We start from the raw sequence: 27,395 nt of genomic DNA, 5'->3' as shown, positions 1-27,395 counted from the left end.
GGGGGCCGTGTCCGGGACCCGGTACTTTTTCTCGTACCGGTCTCTTCTAGCTGGCGTCGTGGAAGGGTTCTTGAGGAGGGTGAGGCCCTCATCCCAAATGCCGTCCAATAGAGGCACTGCAAGGACAGTCTTCCTCTTGGCCTCGCGCCGCTGATAAAGGAAACCTTCCTTCTTCTCCTCAGGGCAGAGTTGGAAAAGCTCGGATGCCCTGGCGATCATGGAGTGGAACGATCCAATCTCGTCGAGCGGAGAAGCCCTGGTGGGAGGCAACGACAGTACATCCTCGTCGTCCGTACCCGTCGCTGCCATGTCAGTCCCCGTATCATCCCCTCGGGTGGACGGGGAGGAGGGCTGGAAGGGGCGCGACGGCTGAAAAGGTGGAGGAGGGTGGATCCATCTTTTCTTGGTAGGGGGAAGCCCAGAAGGTCCCGGTTCTGGGTCCCCCGACGGGAGAGGTTCCGTCGGCAACGGTAGTCTCGTCCTTATCTCTGAGCATAAGGACTGTATAGCCAACAAAATGGCCGCCGAGCTGTCTCGCGGCGCTGGCAGAGGGGAATCCGACGGGCGATCGGGGGCCCCGTCGGTACCCTCGACGATGTCGTCGTCACCTGCGTCGGGATCCATCCCGACGGGCCGGTCTTCTTCCACGCCGAGGCCGTGGCTTAAGACTTCGACCAGCTCCTCCTCCGAGGTTGAGGCCGAATCTACGACGACGCCCTGCCCCCCCTTTTTCTTCCCCACGGGAGATTTCACGGGGGTCCTATCGATGGGCACAAAAGAGGACTCCCTCCGAGGTGGCAGGGAGACTCTGAGCCCCGAGGTCACCACCACTGGTGTAGCCTCCACAGGCTGAGCCAGGGCCGCCGCGACAGACTCGATAGAGGGCTTGGCCGGATGGATTAAGGCCTTCACCACCTTAGGTGCGCTCACCGCCTTATCCTTGAGGGGGGGGGGGGACAGTGCCTCGCTCCCCCTCCGCCTTCGAGCTCGACCGGGGCCTCTCTAGGAGCCTCGCCGGGTGCTCGGCCTTCCTCTTACCCGACCCAGAGCGTTGGCTCGTGGTTGATGGTGCCGGGGAGGGTGCGCCCAGCCTGGCGCCCGTAGAGCCTGACCGTTCGGCGCTCCCGGTGCCAGCGGACTCGTGGTGCTTGGCCTTATGTTGGACCCCCGTCGCCGGGGCGTCCTCAAAGGTCTTAGAAGACCGCTCGGATTTCTTCCTCTTCTTCTCGCCGGACGGGCTCTTCCCTTCCAGCCAGTTGGCGAGACGTTGATGGCGGTCCTTCATGGTCCGCTCCGACATGTTGCCGCAAAACGCACAGTCCTTCTCCACTTGCGTCTTGTCCTCATGTAGGCAGTAAAGGCAAAAAGAGTGTTCGTCCTCCTTGAAGACGTTCTGCAGCTGGCATCCAGGGCAGACCCTGAACAGCTTTCCGGGCGTCGAGCTTCCCTTCACCTGGGCCATGACCGAGCCTGAGAAACTTCTGGAGTCCTCCAAAAGCGTGGCTTGACGAGATCTTCACCCTTGAGGGGCGCAGACGAATCAGACACGGGCCCCCGTTGATCGGATGGAGAGTCGGTGGAGCTTGAGGCTCTTTTGACCGAAAAAACGAAGTTTTTGAGAAAAACGTGATAAAAAATAGCACTAACGCTCGAGAGCAATAGCACGAGGATCCCAACACATGAACGTGCGGTAAAAAACTGAAGATGGCTGCCAGAGGCGGTGCTTAGGTAGAGGGCAGTCATTGGCTGTGGTCAGTATGACGCAGAGACCAGTGATTGGTTATTACTACGAAAGACAGATCAGAAACGAAACTGATACTGGTTTTTTCTTTACCGAGGATTCCCAGCCTGACGACGGGGAATATTCATGAGCATGTGAATCCATGCCAGACCCCATGCTGGAGAAAAGCAAGTTTTAAGAGAAAAAGTTTAAGAAGCCACAGGGAGTTAGCAGCACATGACTCATTGCATTATGGAGCTATAGGCTCACTCCCACAATTCAGCAGCAAGTGTCGCTAGGCGACAAGCAGAGGGACAGAGAACAGGAGGGTTATATGTTAGTAATCTATAATTTCATTGTAGCAAGTGTAACGTTGATTATTAATAAGAAATGCATTATTTGCAGGGGTTCCAGTGTCCTAGGAGTTGAAAGAGCCTGTCCTTTTGTTATTTTCTCCACCTCCCCTTTTGGAAGTGGAGAAAATAATGGTCTGGTTAACTCAGGAGTTGTCCAATTGACTGCTGGGAGAACTGGTTTGGGGCATCTGGCGGGCTATTCATCTGCTCCTGCAGGATTCTGATGCTGGAACATGAACACAGGGGAATCAAGGCTGCCACTCTCATGCCAGTTTTGGTGGCCAGGCCTTTGTCAACATGTACACGCTTACGTCCTTCAGTGTCCAATGTGTGCTCAAACCAACACCATTAGACGACATCCTGTTGGTCTCCTACAACCTACTGGGAAACTGCCATATCCATGGCATACCATAGCCACCTAATTTATTATGGAATTGACAGAATCACCTGGTTACACTTTTATCATGGTCGTAGTGGACTGCTTCACTAAACTTGGATCATTTTGTCCAAAATTCCTTACAGCTGCACGTATGGCACAAGTACTCATTCATTCATGTCCTGTTTCAGCCAGGCAACCCAGGTTAGCGTTTGTGCTATTAGGACCCTCTTGGGCTTTGCAATTTGAATGAAAATAATGATTTCAGACCCCTCCGGCCCGCGTGCAGCCCCGCTCTTGCCTGACCCTCTCCGTCGCTCCAATCTCCCCCCCGCACCCTCCTCCCAGACCTCCCACCTTCCCTGATTGGCCAGTCCACCTGGTCATAACTGACCTTCCCAGGGCAGCCCTCTGCCCGGCAGCCCTACGACTAAGGGCCCATGGCAAAGGGCAGCTCCTACACAGGCGGCTCCATATCGTGCCAGTGGCCAGCAGTCAGCTAGCTGCTACAACAACAGGTGTGGCTGTGGTGGGAGTAGGGCATCCACTGTACCCCAGAAGCCCAGCCACTATACAAACTATCCTAGCACCGTGAATATTTGCCTGCCCCACATCTTAGTGAACTGTTCAATTTCTCTTGATTCACATCTAAAACTGCCAACTAAGATAATACGGTGACTAACTTGTCTGTGCCACTCCCCTAGAATTAATTCCTATTACATTAACTTGCATCTAAAAAGCACCCTCCCAGATAGTATTGTAACTTGTTCTGCGTGTCTCACACTCCTAGAAAGTGCATGCTGCGATAAGACTCTGATTTACTATAACAACGCTCCTAGTTTTTCTTATTCTTGCTGCACTGTCTCGCATCTAGAGGGTGCTCACTGAAATTTGTACTGTGAATTTTACTTTGCCTGTCACACACTCTTAGAAATTGCATGCCGAGTTCAAACTATGATTTATTAGGACCACACACTTAGGAAATTGTCCTTGTTGCACTGTGCTGCATCTAGAGGGTGCCCACTGAGATTTCTAGTGTGAATTTACTCTGCCTGTCCCACACACTTAGAATTGCATACTGAGATTAAGACTATGATTTATTAGTACCACAGTGTGATTTATTAGGGCCCACTGAGATTTGCAATGTGAACTTTACTTTGCCTGTCCCACACACTTACAAATTGCACGCTGAGATGAAACTGTTCGTACCTCACACTTTGAAAATTGCTCTTGCTGCACTGTTTCGCATCTAGAGGGTGCCCACTGAGATTTGTGCTGTGAATTTTACTTTGCCTGTCCCACACTCTTAGAAATTGCATGCTGAGATAAGACTGTGATTTATTAGTACCGCACTCCTAGATGTTCTTGTTGAACTGTTTCGCATCTGGAGGCTACACACTGATCTGTGACCGGTGCCGCTCTCCTAGATATTGTAATTGTTAGATTGAATCACATCTACAAAATAAGTACAAAGCTGCTTAGTTTCTCATCTCCAAAGTGCCCATGAGATAACGCTGTGATTGCTTGCTCTCACTCACTCTGATTAATGATGCTGTGATTTTCTTTTCCCTGTCCCAAACTCTTAGGACTTCTGCTTGCTCTTGTTAGATTGGATCACACCTAGAAAGCTAATAGAAAGATACTCAGATTCTGATCCTGAGAGCGCCCCGTGAGATGGCACTGCGATTTACTTGCCTACGCTACAGAATTAAATTGCTTTCACTCGTCCCCCCTACAACTACAAGTGCTGCCTGAGATAGTACTGTCATTTTTCTTGCTCATGTTCTAGCCGCCGCTGCTTCTTATAGATCTCCACCCAACCGCTAACCTTTTTGACCCTCTCCCTTAGGCCCTCTTCCACTGCCCAAGTGTCCAGATCCTAGACACGGATTGTACATTTAGGGCCCCCACATCTATTACTACTAGTTCTTCAATCCCTAGCTACCACCCAACCCCCGGATGGAGTCCCCAGCTCATAAGAATCCCCCGCTCCGACCCGTCCTGACCTCCAACCTCCCCCTGTCACACACCCCCACATCGCTCTCCCGTTGCGGCCATTGGCACGTGCTCTAGCCCCCACTTACCCGACCCCCCTTTAATCCACCCTGACCACAACCCAAGACACCTCCCCTCGTACTTCAATACACCAGGACACCACCCGCCCACTCTACTACCACCACCCTGCAGCCAACTCTAAAATCAGAGGTGCACTCTGGCGTGCCAAACAACTCCCTCCTCAAACGCCCATTCCCCATCCCCCCCAACACATCGACTTCCACCCTCCCTCTGATATCTATTGAGAACACCCTGATACCCCATTCCCAGACACCACACCCCCCTATTGAACTCCCAAGCCAGGGGAGCACTTTAGCGCTCAAAAAAGCGTGATTCCACCTCTTTTTACACACTTTCCCTGCACCTTCCAAGGAACACCTCTCCCTCTCTTCCGATCCCCCTTGCCGCCCTGCCCCTCCCCCTTAGCCCACCGGAGAACTCGCCACCCTCTCGCCCACCCTCCCTTGCCACCCTCTCCCCCCTTAACGACCCCTGCCAACAAAACACTCCCTTCATATCCCTTCCTCTCTATGAAAGCAGCGCAGACGCCCCCACTAGAACGGAAGCTTCATCTCCCTCCCACTCTGACCCCCCCCACCCTCTCTCACACACCTCTATAGCACCAAAACACACGAAATGCAGAACGCGTGACTGGTCCTCTTCCTCGACTCTACTCCTCACCACTTCTGCCTCAACCCATCCTCCCAGGCTCTCCCTCCCTTACCCCCTCATACATTCCCCCTCCCCTCTCCCAGTTTCCATCCCCTCTCTCAACTTCTCACACTGTACACCAGAACCCCCATCACCTTCCAAACTCACTCCAAAATCTAGCCGCCTAAACCCTGTGACACTTACTGATCCTCTTGCCACTCACCCGTCCCCCCTCAACCATCCCCACACCTCTCATATCCACCCCCGCCCGCCTTCTCTTCCCAGCCCCCATCAACGTAACCCCATCTCTCGTCTTTATCACCGAAACCTGGTTCTCCGACGACTTTGCCCCTGTTGCACATGAACCCTTCTCTTCCCCCACCACCCGGCTACTCGCTCATCCCCCACAATAGACCCTCCAGAGGAGGCGGAGTGGCAGTCCTCTTCAATTCTCATTTCTCCATCTCACTCGTCGAATCTCAGACATGCATTCCCTGTTGGGAATCCCTTCTAGTTAAACTCTTGCTACCACCAACTTTCTGCCACAGCTTCCTACTCATCTACAGACCCCCTGGTTACAACAGCCAGTTCGCCAACAACCTCTGTGATTCTGTAGCTACCATTCAAGTAACTCACCCATCTCTCACACTCCTAGGAGACTTCAATATCTGGTTGGATATTCCCATCAACACTATGACTCATCTGCTGGTTGACCGTCTTGATGCGCTCAACCTTTCCCATCATACGACTGGTCCAACCCACTCATGGGGGCACACCCTTGATGCAATTTTCAGCTCCTATGACCTGGTTTATATATCCCACCCGAAACCACTCATGGACAGACCACTATGTCATCCCCTTCTGTGTCCACACCCTTGCCCCACCTCCACCAAGCACCCCCCCCTGAGACATTAAATGCGTGAAGAAAGTGAAGATCTTTCCCAACCTTGCCAAAGCCCTACTTAGTTGCCCTACAACATCCCCAGACAGAGCCTTAACCATCGACTCCTTCGACTCTTGGCTCAATGACTCACTAATTCCTCACACACTCGCGTGCCGCTTCCTCACGCAATGGACCATCCCCCAAATGGTTCACGTCCCACCTGAGGTACGCCAAAAAACAAAATAAATCTCTGGAACGCAAATGGCGAGCATCTAAAACTGATCCCAGCAGATCCATGTTCGCCTTGCACCACCGGAACTACAAAGCTGAAATCCGAAAGGCCAAAAAAGCCTTTCACAATAAACAAATTCTCAACTGTGCAAACATCAGCAAAGAACTCCACAGGATATCAGAATTTGTCAAACCCACTTGCACTTCTACCCAATCCACCCCATTTCAAACACTCTGCGATTCCATCTCCCTACACTTCTACACCACCGCTCGACAGGATGACTTTCCTTACACCAAACTGTCCTCCACCTCCCCCCTCCCACCACCGAACCCTGCTCACCCCATTGCCCCGACGCCCAATTCCCCTACCTTTGACTACTTCAAACCCATCTCCAGAGACAAGTTCCTTGACCTATCTGCCAGCAAACCGTATGGGTCGCCCCTTGACTCCTGCCCCGCTGCTGTCCTGAAAGAAATATTCTCGTCTACCTGCGGAGGAGAACATACATGCATGAACTATACTAAATGACTCCCTCACCTCTGGCATCTTCCCTGATGCCTTCAAAATAGCACATATCAAACCTCTTCTTAAAAAGACATCCCTCGGCCCGCTTGACCTCAAAAGCTACAGACCAATTCCCAACCCCAGATTCCTGGCAAAACTCATCGACCGAATAGCATACTCCCAGCTCAACGCCTTTGTAGAATCCAACGGCCTCCTCGACCCCGCACAATCAGTCTTCAGACCACGACATGGAACTGAAACCACTGACCTCAATCTGGGATGATCCGAAGGACACTGGAGACTCGGAAGGATGGGCTGCACTAATTCTCCTCAATCTCTCTGCAGCCTTTGACAAAGTGAACCACTCAATCATCCTTGACCACCGCCACTCCCTTGGAATCCGTGGCACTGCTCAAGGTGATCGCCTCCTTCCTCAGCAACAGGAAACAAATAACCCTCTCCCCATTTCTCTCAGCTGCTCGCTCGGTGAACACTGGAGTACCGCAAGGCGCATGCCCATCTGCTCTCTTGTTCAACCTCTATATGACCACCCTTCCTGGAATCATCCACATGCATAACATCTTGTGCTACAACTATGCTGACGATAGCCAAATCATCCTAAGTATCCCCAAATCAGGTACCAACCCCCACTCTACCTTGAAGTCTGTCTTCCAGATATTGATCAATGGATGACAAACCTCCTCTTCTTAAACCCCACAAAAACTGAAATCATGGTGTGCCGCAACACTGCCCTTCTACCTCATCAATTCCCGTGGCCCCAGTCCCTCGGCCCCCATCCGACACAGTAAATAACCTGGGCTGCACTATGGACTCCGGCCTAACCCTCTCCCATCAGATCACTAGGCTCCTTTGTAGACAAAGTCCACTCATACAATAACCTTTCCATTGACAAGGCTCTATTTGTAAACCGGCCAGTCACAGCCTGGGTTCTCTAATGGACCAGGCTCCCTCATAGACAAGGCTCTTTAGTAACCAAGCCTGTCGTCAATGAGCACTTAACGTATATGAAGAACTCTCATAGATGAGGCTCTTTTGCTGACAAGGTTAGTTTGTTGACTAGGTTAGTTTGTTGACTAGGTTAATTCATTGACTAGGCTCTCTCGTAGACTAGCCTTCTCATAGACTAACCTTGTCATAAATTAGGCTCTCTCGTAGACTAACCCGTCGCTAATGAGCCTTTCTCGCAGACTAGGCTCTCTCGTTGACAAGCTGGCTATAGATCAGCCTTTCTTGTTGGTGAAGCGATCTTGTAGACAAGGCTCTCTCATAGACGAGCCTGTCACTAACGAGTCTCTCACTAGGCTCTTTCATTGATGAGACTCTTGTTCACTAGCCGGCCATTGCAAGTTTTTTTCATAGAATGTGCTCTTCGCCGTGGACAAGGCTCTAGGCTCTCTTGTAGGCAAGCCTTTCATTGAACAGTGTTTCTTGTTCATGAGGATTTTTCGTAGGAGCCTTTCTTGTAGAAGAAACCCTGTGGTTGACAAGAATTCTTCACGACTAGACTTACCCTGGGAAAAATAAGGCATTTATAGCCACTCACTTTAGAATACCTTTGAAATAAAAGGAAAGGTAAATCAGATAAATTAAACTTCAGAGGTTCCATAAGCACCATTAAATGTGCAAACCCTTTACTGTCCGATTTTCTTTTAACAAAGACTGACAAAAGGAGCCAGAATCAAAGTGGTGGGCAGGGCAAAGGCAGTAATGACATGTGTTCCACATAGATGTTTTTTAAATCAGCAAGTGGAGCACATTTGGAAAAGATCTGTAGGATAGGTCATGCTGAGGGGAGGAAGGCACATTTCAATATACTCTACCCTTAAGGAACAGAGTAAACATGTGCCCCCCTTACTGGAGTACCAAGAAAGTGTAGAAGCTCTCAAACCCCACAACAGTTCAGTACTTGTCTATACCTTTGTGAAGTAGTAAAAGTTGAAGCGTTCGCTTTAAGATTTCTTGAAGAAAACGTTGATAAAAAGAGAACTTCGGAGAGGATCCCCAACTCTGAACATGCAGTAAAGAATCTGAAGATGGCCTCCAGGGGTAGAGCTAAGGGAGGCACTGCCTATTGGCTGATTGGCGAATGACCTAAAATGACACTAAGAGAACACTAAAGTGAATGCAGCTTATTTGCTATTCTAGTAAACTGCTTAATATTTCTGAGGATTCATAGCCTGGTTACAGGGAATATTCAAACAGCACGTGAATCCAAATAAGATCCAATGCTGGAGAAAAATAGATTTACAATCTAAGGCCTAAACACATTTCCCCATCCATTTAGATCTTGTTTGAGCTCATGTCGGTATTAATGCCCAGCTGCACAGAATACTTAAGGCCACAGAGTGGATGGAACAAGAAACTTTAGCGAAAGCTCCCAAAACCCAAGGAACATCTCAGCACCAAACACATTCCAGATACATTTCATGTGGAAAAATACAGATAGTCTCTAAATGCAGTTACAGAGTCTACAGTACATTTACCCGTGACGAACGTAAAGGAATGACTTTAAAAAGGAGTATAAATCATAGGTAGGTACAGAAATGGTGACTTTTAGCCCAGAACTCACTGAAAACCTGGGGGACGCAGCAAAAATGTCAATGGGCAGGAAAGTACTCCGAGTCCCTTACAGGAGAGTTCCAGTGGTAGACCGAAGTTCCATAGGCTATAATGGAAAAGCTTCAAGGCACAGCCACACTAAAGAAGGTAAGGAACAAGTTAATTACCTGTAAATCCTGTTCTCCAGCGTTGGTAAGTCTCATGGATTTCGAGGCTGTGAAGAATATTCCCCTTTGTCAGGCTCGGAATCCTTGGTATCCGAGCAGTTTAAACTTAAACTGATAACGTCAGTCCCTTCAGTGCTCTAGTACAGTCCTTTTGTGTCATCCTACTACAGTCATTTTGGGTTATACTGCCCACAGTCAATAAGAAAGATTCCTTTAGCTCCACCCCTGGAGGCCATCTTCAGATTTTGGCATTGTCCACGTAGAATGGCAGGGTCCGCCTGAAGAGCCAAGCAGGGTAGGCAGGAGGGTCGCATGTGAATCTATGAAAGATACCAATGCTGGAGAACAGGAGTTACCAGTCAGTAACATTCTTTCTCCAGCATTGGATCTTTCATAGATACACATGCTATGAATAGATTACAAAACAGTACCATAGAACCATATAAAGGGCAGAGCCAAGCTTCCTTAAGCAAACGGGTTACCTAGAACTGCCGTGCCAACTAGACTAGAAAAGAATCCCTGTCGACACAGTAGCATGTTGTAAATGTGTGCACCGACCTCCAGGTCGCTGTCTTGCAGATGTTCGGTAGGGGAACCCCAGAGAGGAGTACCTTGGTGGCGGCTACCGCTCTGGTTGAATGAGCCCTGGGCTTGCCAGGGAGAGACCAGCCAGCTTGCTGATGACAGAACGAAATGCATAAAGAAATCCATCTGGCAATTAATGGTTTTGAGAGCGCCTTATCAATGCCAGTGGGGCCAAATGTTACAAAAAGCTGAGGTCTTTTCAATGACTTGGTGCGAGCGATTTAGTATTTTAAAGCTTGTACGACGGCCAAGGAGTGCAATGAACGCTCAGCTGTGGAAACTGGCAACCCAAAGAACACAGGTAACACCACTGGTTCATTGAGATGGAACAAAGGTTGGATTAGTGCACAGAACAACCTTGGACTTGTGCAATATCAGGTAGGGTGTCTTGCAGGAAAAGGCTTGTATCTTGCTAACCCTACGAGCTGATGTATTGGCAGCCAGAAGAACAAGTTACTTTCTTACCTGGTAACGTTCTTTCGATGGGATGGTCCGACGACGTATTCCATATCTATGACATGTAATCACCACAGCTGTGCTGCTTCGGAAACTTTTTCAGCGTCTGCGTCCTGCGTCGATGACGTCGATGCGCCGTCGTCGAGGACCTCCTCCGACGTCCGAAGTCATCCGATGTGATAAGTAGGACGCACGACGCCCATAGCCTCAGTTGTAGTTTTTTCCCCCAGAACGTGTGACATAAGTCAACTGCCAGTCAGAGACAAAGCCTTGCGGAACGTAAGCTGCAATCGCAAAAGAAATTCTGCAGCGGGGAAGGCAGGGCGGGAGCGATATGGAATACGTCGTTGGACCATCCCATCGAAAGAACGTTACCAGGTAAGACAGTAACTTGTTCTTCGAGGGGATTGGGTCCTCCGACGTATTCCATATCTATGACAGACTCCCAAAGCAGTACCAAAGCAAGGAGGAGGGAAAGAATTTAGAATCAAAATGTAGAATAGCCAATCAAATAGCAGAGCAAAGGACCGCCTTGCCAAAGGCCAGATCCTGTGCTCGGATGGAATCGAGGGAATAGTGACGTACAAATGTATGTACTGAAGCCCAGGTGGCTGCATCACAGATGTTGCGAATAGGAACACCCCTCTGCAGTGCAGTAGACGCAGCCATACCCCTGGTAGAATGGGCCCGCAAGCCAGCCGGTGGGTCCTTACCCGCCAAGCGGTAGCACTCCGAGATGGCCAAAATAATCCAGCGAGACAAAGTCTGTTTCGTCACAGCTTGCCCCAAACGCTTTCCAGCGTAACCAATAAAGAGTTGATCATCCATTCTGACCCGGGACATGCATGAAACATAAAAGCTTAAAGCTCTCCTAGGATCAAGCCTATGGAGCCTCTCCTCTTCCTTACCAGGATGCGGAGGAGGATAGAATGCCGGAAGAACAACCTTCTGGGCCAAATGAAATTCCGTCACTACCTTCGGAAGAAAAGAAGGACGAACTCTAAGGACAACCCTGTCCTTGTGAAATACAGTGAAGGGAGGCGTAACTGAAAGTGCCTGTAACTCACTCACTCTGCGAGCGGAAGTAACCGCAACTAAAAACACAGTTTTCAGAGTTAACAGCCTCAAAGGGCAAGAATGTAAAGGCTCAAACGGAGCACCCATAAGAAACTTGAGAACAAGGTTCAAATCCCAACCGGGCACCAGGAAAGGTGACGGAGGGAACACAGTGAGCCCTTTCAGGAACTGTGAAATCAAAGGGATTTTAAAGTAAGAACACTCTTCCGACGAGCGCTTAAAGATGGACAGCGCCGCCAGGTAACCCTTAACGGTACCCACTTGCAAGCCCCTGTGGGCCAAAGAAAGTAAAAAGGACAGAACCATGGGGATGTCACATGCAAAAGGATCCACATTCTGAACTCTGCACCAGTCACAGAACTTACGCCAACGGCAACGGTACAGAGACTTTGTTGCTGGCCTCCGGGCCGAAAGCAACACCTCCATCACGTCCTCAGGGAGGTCCCAATCCTTATACCTCAACCTTTCAGAAGCCAAGCGTGAAGGTTGAGGGATCTGACCTCTGGATGGAGAACCTGACCCCCCTCCCGTGAGAGCAGATCGTCTCGGTAGGGAAGACGACGTGGAGGCCAGATGGATAAGTCGAGAAGGTCCGGGTACCACGTCCTCCGAGCCCACGCCGGGGCAATGAGGATCATCCGGGAACCGAACTTCCGTAACCTCCGCAGCACTTGCGGGATGACGGGGACTTGAGGAAACGAGTCCAGCAGCGGGAATGACCAATCCACCACGAACGCGTCTCCTAAGGCTCCTTTTGGAGGAAATTCCCGCGAGCAAAACCTTTCGCACTTCCGGTTGACACTGGAGGCGAAGAGATCCACTTGAGGGGTCCCCCAAAGGGCGAAGATCTCCAGGAGAATCTCCTGAGCCAACTCCCACTCGTGAGAGATCGCGCTCTGCCTGCTCAGAGCGTCCGCCGTCATGTTTTCGGCTCCGGCCAGATGAACTGCCGAGATCGAAACTTCCTGCTGGATGGCCCAGAACTCGAGCTGCATCGCCTCCCTGCACAGAGGAAGTGACCCTGCCCCCCCCCTTTTTGTTGAGGTAGTGCATGGCCACTGTGTTGTCCGTCAGGATCAGGACATTCTTCCCTCGCACAGACGGCAGAAAAGCCTTCAGGGCTAGCCTGACGGCCCTCAGCTCCAACAGATTGATATGGATTCTGGACTCCGACGGAGACCAATGACCGCTGACTGTCAGCCCGTTGGCATGAGCTCCCCATCCCGTGAGGGATGCATCCGTCACGATCGTCACCTCCGGCCAGGGAAGCCAAAATGGAGCCCCCTTCATCAAGTTGCCTTCGACGGCCCACCACAGAAGGTCCCGGGCGACCGAGGACGGCACCTGAATCGAGTCCGACATCCTGCCGGAGGACTGCGACCATTGCGTCTTGAGTGCCCACTGCAAAGATCTCATCCGCAGGCGAGCCTCTGGCACCAGAAGAATGCAGGATGCCATGAGGCCGAGCAACCTCCAGAACTCGAACGCTGGGAGCGTCTGGGCATGCTGAAACTTGTGCACCATCTGCTGAATGTGAAGAGCCCTCACCTGGGGAGGAAAACACTGCCCCAGGGAAGTGTCGAGCACTGCTCCGATGTACTGGAGCCGCTGCGTTGGCGTCAAATGGGACTTCTTTAAATTGAGGGAGAAGCCCAGCCTGTGAAGGGAGCGACAGGTGACCGATAGATGATCCAGGACTTGCTCGGGAGAGCTCCCCCTGATCAACCAATCGTCCAGGTAGGGGTAGACGTGAATCCCCCCTTGCCTGAGATGCGCTGCCACCACCACCATGAGCTTGGTGAAAACCCTCGGGGCGGAGGTCGATCTGAACGGCAGGACCCGAAACTGAAAGTGCGAGTCACCAACCGCGAACCTCAGGTACTTCTTGTGCTTGGGATGGATCGGCACATGGAAGTAAGCATCCTTGAGGTCGAGTGACACCAACCAGTCCTGAGGCTGAAGGGCCTGGAGGACTTGAGAGAGAGTAACCATCTTGAACTTGTCCTTCCTGAGGAGTTTGTTCAAACCGCGCAAGTCCATGATGGGTCTCAATCCCCCGTCTTTCTTCGAAATCAAAAAATAAGGGGAATACCATCCCTTGTTCCTCTCCGCTACAGGCACCAGTTCTATGGCGCCTTTCTCCAGTAGGGCTTGAATTTCCTGCGCAAGGAGCGGATCCGGACTCTGCAAAGAGAGGTTCCCCGGTGGATTGTCGCGAGGCCTGTGCCGAAAAGGAAGACAGTAGCCGTGGGTTATGATCTCCAGAACCCACACATCTGAAGTAATGGCTTGCCACTCTACAAGATGCTGCGCCAGCCTTCCCCCAACCGGCGAACCATGGGACATGGCCTCACGACAGAGTGGGAGCGGCTGCGGCGTTACCTGAGGGCAAAGAGGCAACTGCCCGAGCGGCCTTGGCACCACGGGTACCCTGTCGTCCACCTCTGGTACCCCTGCGTTGGCCTCTTCGACTGCCAGCTCCTCTCGCTTTACTGAAGGATGAGTAATAGCGAAAGGAACCACCCCTCCACTGCTGTCCCCTAGGACGAAAAGGCGGAGGTTGGCGAACTGCAGCGCCCAACGACTTCGCTGCAGCTTTTGAGGTCTGCAACCTCTCAAGGCTCTCGTCAGCCTTGCTGCCAAAAAGGTGTTCACCGTCAAAGGGCATGTTGAGGAGCCGGGACTGCACATCAGGAGCAAACCCCGACTTCCGCAACCACGCAAACCTGCGTATCACGGTGCTCGCCGCCATGGACCTACTGACGCATTCAGCTAAGTCCAAACCCGACTGAACGGACTCACACATGGCATCCTTACCATCCTGGACCATAGCAAGGAAACCATCCCGTTCGTCCCCTTCGGGAACATGTTCAGCCGCTAACGCAACACAGTTCCACAGAGTGTGCGTGAAACGTGACAAGGCACAAATGGAGTTGGCCGCCTGAAGCGCCATACCACCAGAAGAAAACACTCTCTTCGCCCAACCATCAAAACATTTGTCGTCCCTATCAGGAGGGATGGTAGGGTACGACGCCTGCTTCGCCGGGGCCGTGGCCGCCTGCACCACCAAACTCTCCGGAGTGGGGTGCCTGGTCAAGTAGCAGGGGTCGCCACTGGCTGGACGGTATTTTCGCGACAAGGATCTGCCCACCGCCGGGAGACTCTCCGGAGCAGTCCAAGCCGCCGCCACCCTTCTCTGTAAAGCCATATGTGAACGGCAGAACCGGGTCAGTTGGGGGACCAACATCAAGGATGTCTGTCAGATCATCCTGCACAAACTCCCCTGGGGGAGCAGACCATCCCAAGTACTCAGAAACCCTAGCCATAAGGCGCCGGTACGAGGAATCAGCATGGGAGCCAGGCTCAGGCCTACAAAACTCCACCTCCGGAGAGGTGTCCAGACCACTGGCATCATGCAGTGACTGTCTCAACTCGTCAAACTGACTATGGCCGAGACAATTTCATCCGGAACCTGACTAGGAACCAGGCCATCAGAATCCTCATCCGCCTCTGAAATATAGTCCAGGTGGCAAAAAGAAGGCACTCGAGAGTGCTTGCTCTTAACCAGAGCCTTCCTAGGGGGTCCACCCGTGCCCTGGGGTACCTCCGACACGAAAGGCGTCGAACGAATCGGCGCCAGCGTCGAGAGAACCGGCATCGGCGCCGAGAGGATCGGCGTTGACGTCGAGGAAATCGGCGTCGACGTCAGATGCAGCGCCTCCAGAATCGGCGGCGTCGACACAGCCCTCGAGGCCGGAGCCCCGAGCGTGTCCCTCGACGACCTGAGCGTCGACGGCATCGACGACTTCCTCGGAGCCAGAGCCTCGAGAAAGCCTGTCGACGCCCTCGACGCCACAGACGTCGATGCCTTCTTCGAAGACCTCACAGGAGCACACGGTCTCGAACGCGTCGAGGACCGGGACCTGGAACGGGTACGCCGAGAACGAGTCCCCTTGTCGAACGGGACCTCTCCCGTGACTCGTGCCAACCACTCTTGCGAGCGGTGTCTCTCGACCTCACACGACCGACCCCACTCGGGGCGCGGACGGCTGAGTACTCTGCGACTCAAGAATCGCCAGCATCTTCTTCCCGAAGGAAGCCCATTCCTCCGGCGTCGCACGGCTGGAGGGGTAAGCGACGTGCCGGGCAGAGCCCTCCGAAGAGGACCTGGAAGACGACCTGTGACGGCGCTTCCGAGAATGCCTCGAAGAGGCTGAGGAGTGGCGAGACCGACTCCTAGAAGGAGACCCACGAGACCTCCGACGATGACACGGAGAGTCACCCCTCGAATCATCCGTCGAAAGCCCCGCAGACTTCGACTTCCGGGGCTTGGACACCCGACCTACCGACAACTTCTTCTTACGTTCGCGTAAGGCTTTGGACGTGAGCGACTGGCAGTCGATACAGTCATCCGTGTCGTGGGCCTCCCCGAGGCACCAGAGGCAGGCGTCGTGCGAGTCCGTCACCGACATCTTGGACCCACACTCCCTGCACTTCTTGAAACCCGGACGCGGGGTCGAAGACGAAGTAGACATCTTCAGAAGGATTTTCACAAACGAACAGGTTCGAAGAACCGAGATAGAACAGAACTCCAAAGAGTCGAGGCGTTTAAACCGAGAAACACGAAGCAATACGTTCGCAGAAAAAACGGAACTGAGGCTATGGGCGTCGTGCGTCCTACTTATCACATCGGATGACGTCGGAGGTCCTCGACGACGGCGCATCGACGCAGACGCCGAAAAATTTTCCGAAGCAGCACAGCTGCGGTGATTACATGTCATAGATATGGAATACGTCGGAGGACCCAATCCCCTCGAAACAGTCTTCCAAGAGAAGAACTTGAGTGAGACCTTATGCATGGGCTCGTTTAGAGTCTCATAAGCCTGGATAGGACGACATTTAGTTCCTGCGCCGGAACTGGACATTTTGAGGGAGGAAAGGAACAAAAGAGCCCCTTTAGGAACTCCTTGACCAGTCTGTAAAACCAAAGAGAAGGTCTGAAGAAGAACGGGTGTAATGGTATATAGCTGCCAGATATACCTTAATAGAGGAGTGCACCAAACCGACCTGCACTAGAGGTAACAGGTAAGGCAGGAAGCCTTTCGGCTGAATGGTAAAGGGGTCTAGACTCTTTGAAGCAAAGCATAAAGTAAAACGCCTCCATTTGCTCTTAAAGCAGGAGAGTGTAGAAGTGGAGAGTGCCAGTGCTACAATGATCAGCCAGTCTTGTGGTAGTGGAATTGATGCAAATTCTAGGAGCACAGGAGCCATGCCGTCTGTTAGGGTGAATTCTCATTTTATGGCTAATTTCCCTTACCTATAGAGTCCCCCAGCAGCTTTGCTGGATTTGAAGTTTTTTTTTTCTCCTGCTAAGAGTGAGACTCTCTTTACCACTCTTAGGCGAGTTTTCTCACCCCTCCATAGGAACCATCTTTATGCACATGTGTTACACAGCACCCTCCGTGCAGTGACACAGGGGTGACATAGCGACCCCCAAATAGACTCCATACCCTGGGACTGACTACTGTCTCTCAGGGCATGTAGTCAATTTCTGTGAACAAAACCAGTACAGCCCATCTTACTATGGAGGTACTGGAAAGGGTTAATAGTTTTTCCCTCATGTTCATTTTCAAGGGGGTACCGTACAGTCCCACTCTCAAAAGTTTCTGGTTGGTGGCAGTGGTTACTACCAAAAATATTCAACCGCAAATATTTTCCTATGGGATTGTCCCATTGTTCGAGGCTACCACTTTCTGACAGCTTCTAACATACCGCCTGTGTATTTTAATATTAACTTTACTCTGGTAGGTTTTTATTGCCAGAACTTTAATATAACTTCTTTCTCGAGTCTTTCTCTAAACTCCTAACCCAGGTCGGGGATCCTTTGTTTGTCCGGCTTCTGCCGAGAAGCCCTCCTTTTGGCACCACTGAATCTGGGGTGGGTCCATTGTGTGGGAGGGGAGTAGGACCCCCATGCACAGGGTTGCCTCAGCAACCCATGTGGCACTCTATCCTGATAGGCTGGAGGGTCTCCCGCCAAGAGGACTACTCCACTGTATGAGTGACAGCTAGGCTGTATGAATGGGGATCTTTTTGCATAAAAGCAGGGTCCTGAGGACTGGAAGAGCAAGACGTTGTCACCGGAACTAAGAAGCCAGAGAGGAGAGAAGCCAAAGACATCTGCAACGACTGAACCACCGGTGAAGCCCTGCTGCAGCGTCTCACCACTTTTCTCCACACGAGAGAAGATCTTAACCTGCAAGAGCCTTCTTTCCTTTAACTGGTGGGGCCAACCGGTTTGGCCATCGCCTTCCCGGACCTGCCTTGGTCGAATCTCCCGTACCCTGTACTCGGAGGCCAGATAGCCAGGCACCAGTCCACCCGGACCGCGATGTAAAGGAGCGTACCTTTTTTTCGTCGGGCAGCACCGCGGCTGGTTTCATCCCTGGGTAGTGCAGTGACTCGAACCTTCCTTCACAACGAGAGCCTCTCTTCCTCTGCTGGATCACCCGAACTGCAGGAACTACCAGGAACAACCGCCACCGCAGGAGCCACTTCTTCATTTTAAAGGTACATTGTTCCGCCAGGCCGCCCTTTCTTCGCGGTAGCACTAAAGGTGTTTTAAATCCTTTACCTACCTGTTGGGTTGGCCGTCCCTCTCTCTTAACATTGTCTTTCAACTTCTGCATCCACCTTTTCAAAACCGTTAACCAAAGACTTGACTGCAGGCACAAGAACATTTTGCTCCTGGGCCCTTGCCCTGTACCACTGCCTCTAGCACAGGTCTACTGACTCTGGCTACATTTGTTGGACCTGCCTTCTTTAGATTGATTCTCAACTAGAACTGTGTTGATGCACCTACTTCTGATAGCTACCCTTTTCTTAACCATGTGAAATGCCATTTTGCTCAGTTTTCATTTAAGTATTGTCTATACTGATGCATTGTCTTGCTTAAGCTGGTTCACAAACGTATGGGAATTGTTGCTAGGGTGTGCGAGGAGCTATTTCTATATAACTTGTACTTTCCCTCCCTTGTAAGAAATTGATAGAGCTTCCCTTGTGTGCAGTTTTCACTGTGCCGTTTTGCTTAGTTTTCACTCTGGTTCACTTGGTCTAACAATTTAACTAGGGAGTGTGCATATTTTTCCTCTGACCTATTTAACTTGCTTTAACAATTGTGATAGATGGGTTCACCTAGAGGTGTATAAAATAAATATATATCTACTTTGTAATACAAAGCTTTGGTCAGTATTTCCTTGTGCCATAGTACTGTAGGCCTATTGTGTAAACCCTGAATACTGCTCATCTCCCTCTTGAGATAAGTCTGACTGCTCAGCCACAGCTACCAACTAGATCTTTGTGGTACAGACTGATACCAAAGGGGATTTATTGCTCTCACCTGTAGTTCTAATATTGTGTAGTGCTCCCTAAGGGAACTGCACAGGATTCTGCCTAACACCGTCAATTTGAGAGGATGGGTTGTGATGGAGAAATGCTCCACTGTCCCTGGACAGCAGATAGTGCCGAGGATGAAGTCTCATCGGGGCGATGGAGGAGAGCGCAAGGAAGTTAAGTACCAGAACTTTCTCAGCCAAGAAGGGACTATTAAGATCAGTCTGCACTAAAACCAATGCCACTCGTGCTGCCAGTGGAAATGGGGGGAAAAGTGTAGAGGAAATTCCCCTCCTATGGGTACATGAAGGCATCGGCTATGGGAACCTGCTGATGAAAGTTCTGCACCTCTTATTCAGAAATAGACCTGTTCGCCATCTGTCTATTTCTGGTGTTCCCCCACAGCGGAAAATGTGATTGAGCTGAGCCTCCTGCATCTACCATATGTGACAAGAGCAGAGTTCCCTGCTGCAGGAATCCGCCATGGCATTTTGAACCCCTGGAAGGTGAAAGGGAATGAGAAACATCTGATGCTGTAGTGCCCAGTGCCACAGGGCTCCTGCCTCTACTAACAGGGAGGGAGGGAGATCTCGCTTATGTAGAACATCTTGGTGGTATCGTCTGTAAAGACCTGCACCACCCGACTGCTGACACTTTGGAGGAAAGATTTGAGCACCCAAATAAAGTAGCTCTAGCAGATCGATATGCTGAGATTTCTCCTCGTCTATCCAGAGGCCTCTGGCATGTAGTTCTGCCCCCTGACTTCCAGAGACGAGTCTGTCATTACTGTGACCTGATGAGGGGGTAGCCCCTCACTTCACGTCTGTTCCCTTCTTACCTGGGCACTCATCTGACTCTCCCCTCGAACCCCCCCCTCCCAAGACAGCCCGACCAGGAGGACCTTCCAGCAATCTTCAAGGTAAGTCCACTGGGGGTCCGCTCGACTTCCACACACCCTTTGATGCCATTTTGTGTGGCCTATGGCTGCAAACTGATTATGCAGCACATGCAGTGGCCCTGCCTTGTGGGCCCTGATGTTGATTTCATGCCAGTCGGCCTGCTCCACTCCATCATGGCAGCCGGCACCTTTGTTCTTCAGGCACCGGCGTGCCTTTGCCTGGCTCTCACTGCGGCAGTGCTGATTGGCCCTCTTTCACTTCATCTGGCCATTCAGCAGCTGGGATAGCCGGCCCTTCCACCGAAGTCCCTCATCAAAGGCCCCTATTTGACCCTCTCTGGGGATGGCTGGACTGTTGGCCCCCCCTTTTTTTCCTTCTCTCCTCTCGCCATCCATCTAGACAGTGGGCTGTCTGTGAATCCCGGGCATGACACACCAGAACGTTTGGCACCCAGTGAACAGATTTCATTAATGAGTTGGCAGCACCTAGCTCTTCAATTGACATTAAATATTTGCCAAGCATCGCTTTGTTTTTTTTTACCTGTGCATATCATGGTTTCTAGGATCTTACTGGATGTGCCTATCATGCCTCCCTATTCCACCCCCCCACCTCCCTATTTATCTGCACTTGTTCGTCTTACCCCTCAACCCGCCTTCCCTCTCTCCCTCTTTCTTGTTTAAGTTCTTACATAGTGTAATGACCGTCAGGCACATGCATTAATTTATGTCCTGTTTAACAGTTTGTATTCCCCATGTCTGATGTTGTACCTCTAAACGAATTGCATTTGCCCATTCTGAATGTACCAATGACTATTAAGAATTTTCAATCCCTGTATTACCTCCCTGTGTTGGAGCGCTTTGTAACACTTGTTTCTAAGTGTATAGGCGCTATATAAATGACCAATATAAAAAATAGCCAAAAGGTGGCGCCCAGAACCAGATGCACTCGAACTGACCACTAATGCAACGTCTTCCTGCACTGTTGGTGAGCGTTATCGTGTCGTCGCACAAGCCCAACACCTGCATCCAAAGTGCATCTAGGAACTCATGCAGTGGTAGCATGCGAAGCCTGCAGTGCTGTAGCAGGGGAGATGTAAGAGGACATCATGCCATGCAGGGATTTGCAGCTGCAGATATATGGCTGGTAGTGTGGACTGCTGCTGCAGCTTGGCAAGGAGTGCTTGATTCCTTTCTTCAAATGGGGTTTGCTGTGCAAGAGAGCATGTTGAAGCAAGCTCCCAGGTAAAGAGCTTGCTTAGCTGGTATGAGGAGACTTTTTGGATAGTTGATCGAGAAGCCTCAGGATTTTAAGCACTGAATCATGTGCAGTGCTGCGTTCCACCGTGGCGTACGATGGTGCTCTCACCAGCCAGTCGTGTAGGTACGGGTAGACATAACTGCCCGCCCAGCGTAAATGTGCCACCACTGGGGCTCAACATTTGGTGAAAACTTGCAGAGCGGACCACAAGCCGAATGGGTAGTGCTTTGTACTGATAGTGGCAGCCTGCCACGACAAAGTACAGGTATCAGCTGTGTTTTCAGTGAATAGGGATGTGAAAGTATGCATCCTCTAAATCTAGAGAAGCTAGGAAATCCCCTTGCTGTACGTGGAGTAGCACCTGCTGCAGTGTAACCATCCAGAACATCTGGTTCTTCAGAAACTCGTTCAGTATATGAAGATCTAAAATGTGTCGTCAACCCCCCCCCCCCCACCCGCCCTCCCCTCCGGTTTCTTTATTACAACGAAGTATCTGGAGTAGGTGATGCCTCCGCATTGTGCGGTCTGCACTCTTTCTATTGCTTCCTTTGTTGTAACGACTGGACTTCCTGTTGAAGCAGACAATTGAGTTTTCCTGGCTTTTTCACTGGAGGAATGTTTGATTAATTCCAGCGTATAGCACTGCTGGATGAGGGAAAGTAGCCATTCGTCTGCTGTGATGATTTTCTTACACTCCTGGATGAAATGTGACAGTCTTCCTCCAACTGGGGTGTGAAAGTGGGAGGGCGTGACCCACGCTGGGACAGGGTTGTTTATCCAATTAGCCTCTGGCTTGAGAGGAGCTGCATTTGCGATGGTTACCTCTGTATGCTTGGAACCTGTTCCTATAGGAGTTGGCACTGAGATACAAAGGGGTCTTGTAGGAAGGAGACAGGGGAGGGCCGGTAGTCCCATGAAGTTCTTGTGAAGAGACTTCCCTTAACGAAAGGCCTGGCACCTCTCTTGTAATATGCCGATGGAGTGGGCCTTATCTGTGTCCATCTTAATGGACTGTAGTGTCTCGTCGACTTTTTTGCCAAAAATATCTGTGCCCTTAAAGGGACTGTTGATCCCCTTAGCTTGCACCTCTGGCCGAAGTTGGTAGCTTTTAACCAGCTTCACCTAAGGAGAACCGTGCCAATACCCAGTTGTCAAAATCCACCGTCAACGATGTCCACGAAACAAAGATCATGTGGCCAGACGCTGCTTCTCCTTCACGCAGGAGCTCGAACGCCTCCTCCTCATCCTCCGGGAGGAACTCGAGGATGGTACCCATCTTAAACCATAGCTCTTGGTCATACATTGACAGGATGCCCATGGCATTAGCTGCCTTGGTGGTAGTGGCAGATGTAGCGATAACCCTTTTCCCAAACACGTCTAGGTGTTTTCCTCAAGGTGGAATTGAGCTGGATGATGAAGAGTTGGCGGAATGCTGGCGTACACTCGCGGACACCAATGAGTCGGGAGTTTGTTGTATTCGCATGCAAGTGGGAGCGAAGTCTGGGACTCTCTTACTTTTTAAAATCATACCTTCCCCTCTTGGAAGGCGTAGATGAAGGGTTGGTCATAGTTATCACACCTTCCTCCCAGACATTGTCCAGCAGAGGTATGGCTATGAGAGATTTTCTGTGTTGCTCATATCTTTGGTAGAGCAAACTATCCTTCCTTTGTTCTTCCAGTGCTAGGCCTAGCATCTTTGTAGCCATCAAGTAGTAAAAGTAACCAATTTCATCTGGAGGAGAGTCCCTGGTAGGGACCTCCTCTGGCTTGCCATTTGCCAGGATAATCAAATTTGTCTGATGTGTTGGTTTTGTGGATGGAGACTTGGTCATCTAGGGCCTCCTCTTCTGACTCAGTGAGCTGTAGAGGCCTTTGAAGATGATGATGATGATTCCCTCGGTGGATGAGGGGGAACAGCCATTCCACTTCCACCTGGTTGGGGCTCCTGAGGTCCCTGGAGTGGATGTGGTGTAGAAGGGTCTGGCAACCTGTGATGTAGCTCTGTTACCAGAGATTTCAAAGTGCTTCAAATGTCTAAAGAGAAGTCTCTAGGTGCTGGTGAGGGCACCTAACAAAGTGATGGCGTTCCTTGACGCCCATGAACAGGTGCTGCCTTAGGAGGAGGCATGTTCTTAGGGCTGGGCTGGATGGCATTAACTAATTTCTCGACCGATGAAACAGGAAAAGGGTCTGTCCCCTCCAATTTTGTTGAAGGGGAGCCTTCCTGTGTGGTAGCAGGTAACTGAGCTTTGTATGGTGAGATCTCCAGAGCGAGTGGGCGAACAGGTCTGAGCAGGGTGGTTAATGCAGACGGTTGTGGTGTTCACGGTGTTAACGACATGATAGCTGAAGGCGCAGGCTGCCTAGTAATGGATTGTCGACAAAATCATATGGCCGTCAACAAGGTTCTTGTGGCCGTCGTCAAGGTAGGCATCATAGGCGTCGACGAGGTCTTCGTAGTAGCTGATGGACTAGTTGACGGCAAAATCTTGGTAGTTGTTGACGTGAAGGGTCTTGGCAGTAGTCGTCGACAGAGTGGTCGCCAACGGGGATCATAGACAATTACTTCGACGACGTTCTTGCTGTCTGTGGCAACACTGACCTAGCCGGCTCTTTTTTCTTGATGACGAGGACGAACAGGGAGATCTGACCTGGGACTTTTCCATGGGTTTTGCTGTAGTTCTCTCTGAAGAGAACCCTTTAAAGCGTGTAGTATGTGCGTTCTTCTTCTGCCTTGACGCCTCTTTATGCGATCTAGTCCGCTTACTAGAGGTGGCTTGCTGGGTGTCCTGCCTTGCCTGAGTGAGGCATGATGACTCTGTACAGAACCAGAGTCAGAGGCCACCACTACCATCATCAAGCCATGCCACTAGTCGCGTCTCAGTGTTTTATTTGAAAAGAACCGGCAGATTTCACATTCTTGTATATGATGTGGATGGAGGCAGTAAAGGCAGTTGTCCGAGATCTTCCAAAAATACGTTCTTAATGCCACATCTGGGGCAGGCATTGAAGAAACTCTTCTTCCCGGCTTCAGTCATGGATGTTGGTGAAGAGTAGCAAGGAAGGGAAACAGTTGGCGAGAAAAAACAGGCTCACAGTACCGGAATGATCGATTGGTGTCGTCGAGGATGCTGTACCCATTGCCAAAGGTTTGAAATTCTTTAATAGTAGGAGAGAGATTTTTAAAGGACTTCAACACGAAACATGCAGTAACAAATCTGAAGAGGGCCTCCATGGGTGGAGCTAAGGGAGCGTTTTCCTATTAGCTGTGGGCATTATGACCGAAAATGACAGTACTAGAGCACTAACGTGACTGAAGTTTTTAAACTGCTCTATGTTACTGAGGATTCCCAGCCTGACGATGGGGAATATTCGCAGCATGTGAATCTATGCAAGATTCCAATGCCAACTCACTCACTACGTACCTCCTTCAGTGTGGATGTGCCTTGAAGCTTTCCGATTGTAGCCTATGGAATTTCCCATTAAAGCCTACTGAATTGTGTGGGAATTCATAGTTCTCAAGCACATGAAGATTTTATCTTCATGTGCTTGAGAACTATGAATACCCATACAATTCAATCACAGTAACTAGTGAAACACCACATCTGCCTATGTCTTCGTTCTGTGAGCCTATGTGCACTGCTGTAATGATATACATACATTTGTTTATCAATGCTCCAGGGTTATGAGCAAACATTAAAATATGTGGTTTAGCTTAAAATTGTTTTCTGGATTGGTGAAAATCCACCCATAAAGAAGTCTTAATCTAAAAACAAAACGATAACCATATATATTGATGGAATTGATGCATACTGTATGCAAATGCACCGCCAGAGTCACTGGCAACTGAGGGGCATGCTTTTTAGCAGTGTAGGTGGACTCACTGCCCTCGGTCAAAGACGTATGCAGCTTGTGGTGTATCTTAACAGAGGTGTATATAGTGAACATTGACTCAAAGCCTCAACCTGTGTAATCTGTATGTCACCCTTTTGAAAAAACAGGAAAGCGGGGTGTGGCATTTTAAAGCCATGTGACACTAGTGAAGGAAGCAAAAGTCAATCCTATATGTTGATGTGACAGTCCCCTTTTATGTCTCCCGTTTGTTTCAAATTATGTTACTCTGCCTGGTGGCAAATTTGGGAAGTAGCACACATTTGTAAAATAAAGCAGAGCGAGAAGTGTCAAAACAAGAGACAGAGGAATGGAATCTGGGCGAAGAAAGAAAAGATAGGAGGAGGTGGGAACTGGTAGAGAAGGAATTAAAGAATCGGGAAGAAGCAGATTTTTGTTTTTAGATGCAACCGTGCCAGAAGAGAAACATTACCAATGCACACTGTACCTCATTTAAAAACGGTGAGTCCACTTTTAGGTATTTTGACACGACGTAGAGACAAAAAAGGTGGCGGTCTATCCCTGCGCCAGTCATAGCATGACGGTACAACATCTGGTGCTTCTCCGCAGCAATCCTGAAGAGCTTCAGACGATCCTCATTCTGGGATTTGAATGAAAATAGAATAAGATGTACACTGAGCAGGGAGCATTTATTTGAACACTTTTGGCGAAATAGCCATCTCGTCTGTACTTTCATCCAAATACGTTGCTCCAGGTCTTGCTTTCTAAAGTTAGCTGCAGGGATCAAAATTAAGTTTAGAGAAGCAGGAGCTAAACGCAGCTCCTGGGTATCCAGCATTAACCAGTGACCAGGAGCTCCCACTGAGGAACCAGGAGCTTGTACATAGCGTTCCGCAAATCTAACTTACACATAAGTTACAAACATATCACTTTGTCCATTATGTATGAGCCCTTATGATTTTAAATGTTATACTGATGTGTCCAAATGCATATTTATAGATTGTCGCAAATGCACAAAGTTAAATCCACATAGATGTGTTTGTTCGGCATCAGTTGGACTGGGGAGCCAAAAGTAGCTGCTGGATACATGCTAACCAGGCTCTTCTAGGCCATAGGCAGGAGCTAAATAGCTCCCAGCACTCTTTAATTGAGAAACCTGGCAGTTGTTAAGATGGATTTCTAGAATCTGTCCTGGTGGATAGATATTAGGAGGCCACACTAGTTGCAGTGAACAGGGGAACTCAGAGAGCCAAACCCAATAAAGGTAAGCATGGAGAGTGCTCAAGGCTTTGTCTCAGGAGAAAATGAGTGGTGTTAGGGATCCACATAGTCAAGCACACAATTAAATTTAGACCGGTATGTACAACAATACTCGATTATAGGCCCAAAACACACACTAGAAAATGAAACAAGCAGGTAGTAATATCACTCAATGATCAAACATTTATCCAGTTACCTTAATGTTTTTAGGAATTGTGAGGGGTCAGAAATGCGAGGGACACAAAGGTATAGTTTTCTCAACGTTAGCAGCTTTATTAAAATTAAAAAGGGCTGACAAACGCCTATCTGTCCCTATCCTAACCAGAATGTTCCTACCTAGCAAACTAAAACTAAAGAAAGATTACCTAGTGACCAAATGTATCTGACCCTCATGCTAATACATTTAACCCAAGTGTACGAGGTAAATGTATCTGATTTTAGTTCAACAAAACATTGCACAAGTTCAAACTTATAAATCCCCCAAAGTACTCCTTGGGACAAGGGTTTGGTTCCCTTCCTTGTCTCGGGAAGATAACTCAGGGGCAACGAGCTCGCCTTGGAAGCAAGATGACGCAGAGCAATACAGGTTCAATCCCCAGGCTGCGCTTAGAAAACTCTTGGTATTAAGCACAGCAAACTGAACAGTGATTCCAGGTTGCTGTACCTTTAATTTTGAAAGGAAGGGAGAATTGGCGTGAGGAGCTCCACCCTTCTATTCATCAAAACCTCCTGCGCTCCGTGAAGTGGCCGCGAAGTGGTCGTTAAGTGGCTACAGTCACACAGTCAAGCAGGAGTCAGGTTAGAGAAAAGCTCCACCTTACGGACTGAGTCACTGGCTTTGGGCGATACTCTTGACATTTTAATAACAACGCAATATTCAATAGCCCAGCCTACATAATGATACTCTACTCCTGAGTGTAACTTCAAGATAAGGAACAAGTTAGTTAGTTACCTGTAACTGTTGTTCTCCAGCATGGGTCTGGCATGGATTCACATGCTCATGAATATTCCCCGTCAGGCTGGGAATCCTCGGTAAAGAAAAAATCAGTATCAGTTTAGTTTCTGATCGGTCTTTTTTAGTAGTAACCAATCA

General features: G+C 50.0%; 1 protein-coding gene across 4 annotated transcripts in view; it reads right to left on the bottom strand.

Annotated features, from left to right (window-relative positions):
• The window catches only part of LOC138452925 (carnitine O-palmitoyltransferase 1, liver isoform-like), a 1,293,714-nt gene that overhangs the window by 180,134 nt on the left and 1,086,185 nt on the right, over window positions 1-27,395 (bottom strand). For all 4 annotated transcript variants that reach the window (XM_069605291.1, XM_069605282.1, XM_069605298.1 and 1 more), the window contains exon 16: window positions 25,530-25,682. In XM_069605291.1, the coding sequence (XP_069461392.1) occupies window positions 25,530-25,682 (153 nt within the window). The remainder of the gene's footprint in view (window positions 1-25,529; window positions 25,683-27,395) is intronic.

This window comes from Ambystoma mexicanum, chromosome 1p, assembly GCF_040938575.1.
Source record: "Ambystoma mexicanum isolate Mex_15411 chromosome 1p, UKY_AmexF1_1, whole genome shotgun sequence".
NCBI lineage: Eukaryota > Metazoa > Chordata > Amphibia > Caudata > Ambystomatidae > Ambystoma > Ambystoma mexicanum.
Note: the sequence above shows the minus strand (reverse complement) of the source record. Positions and strands in the feature narration are given on the sequence as shown.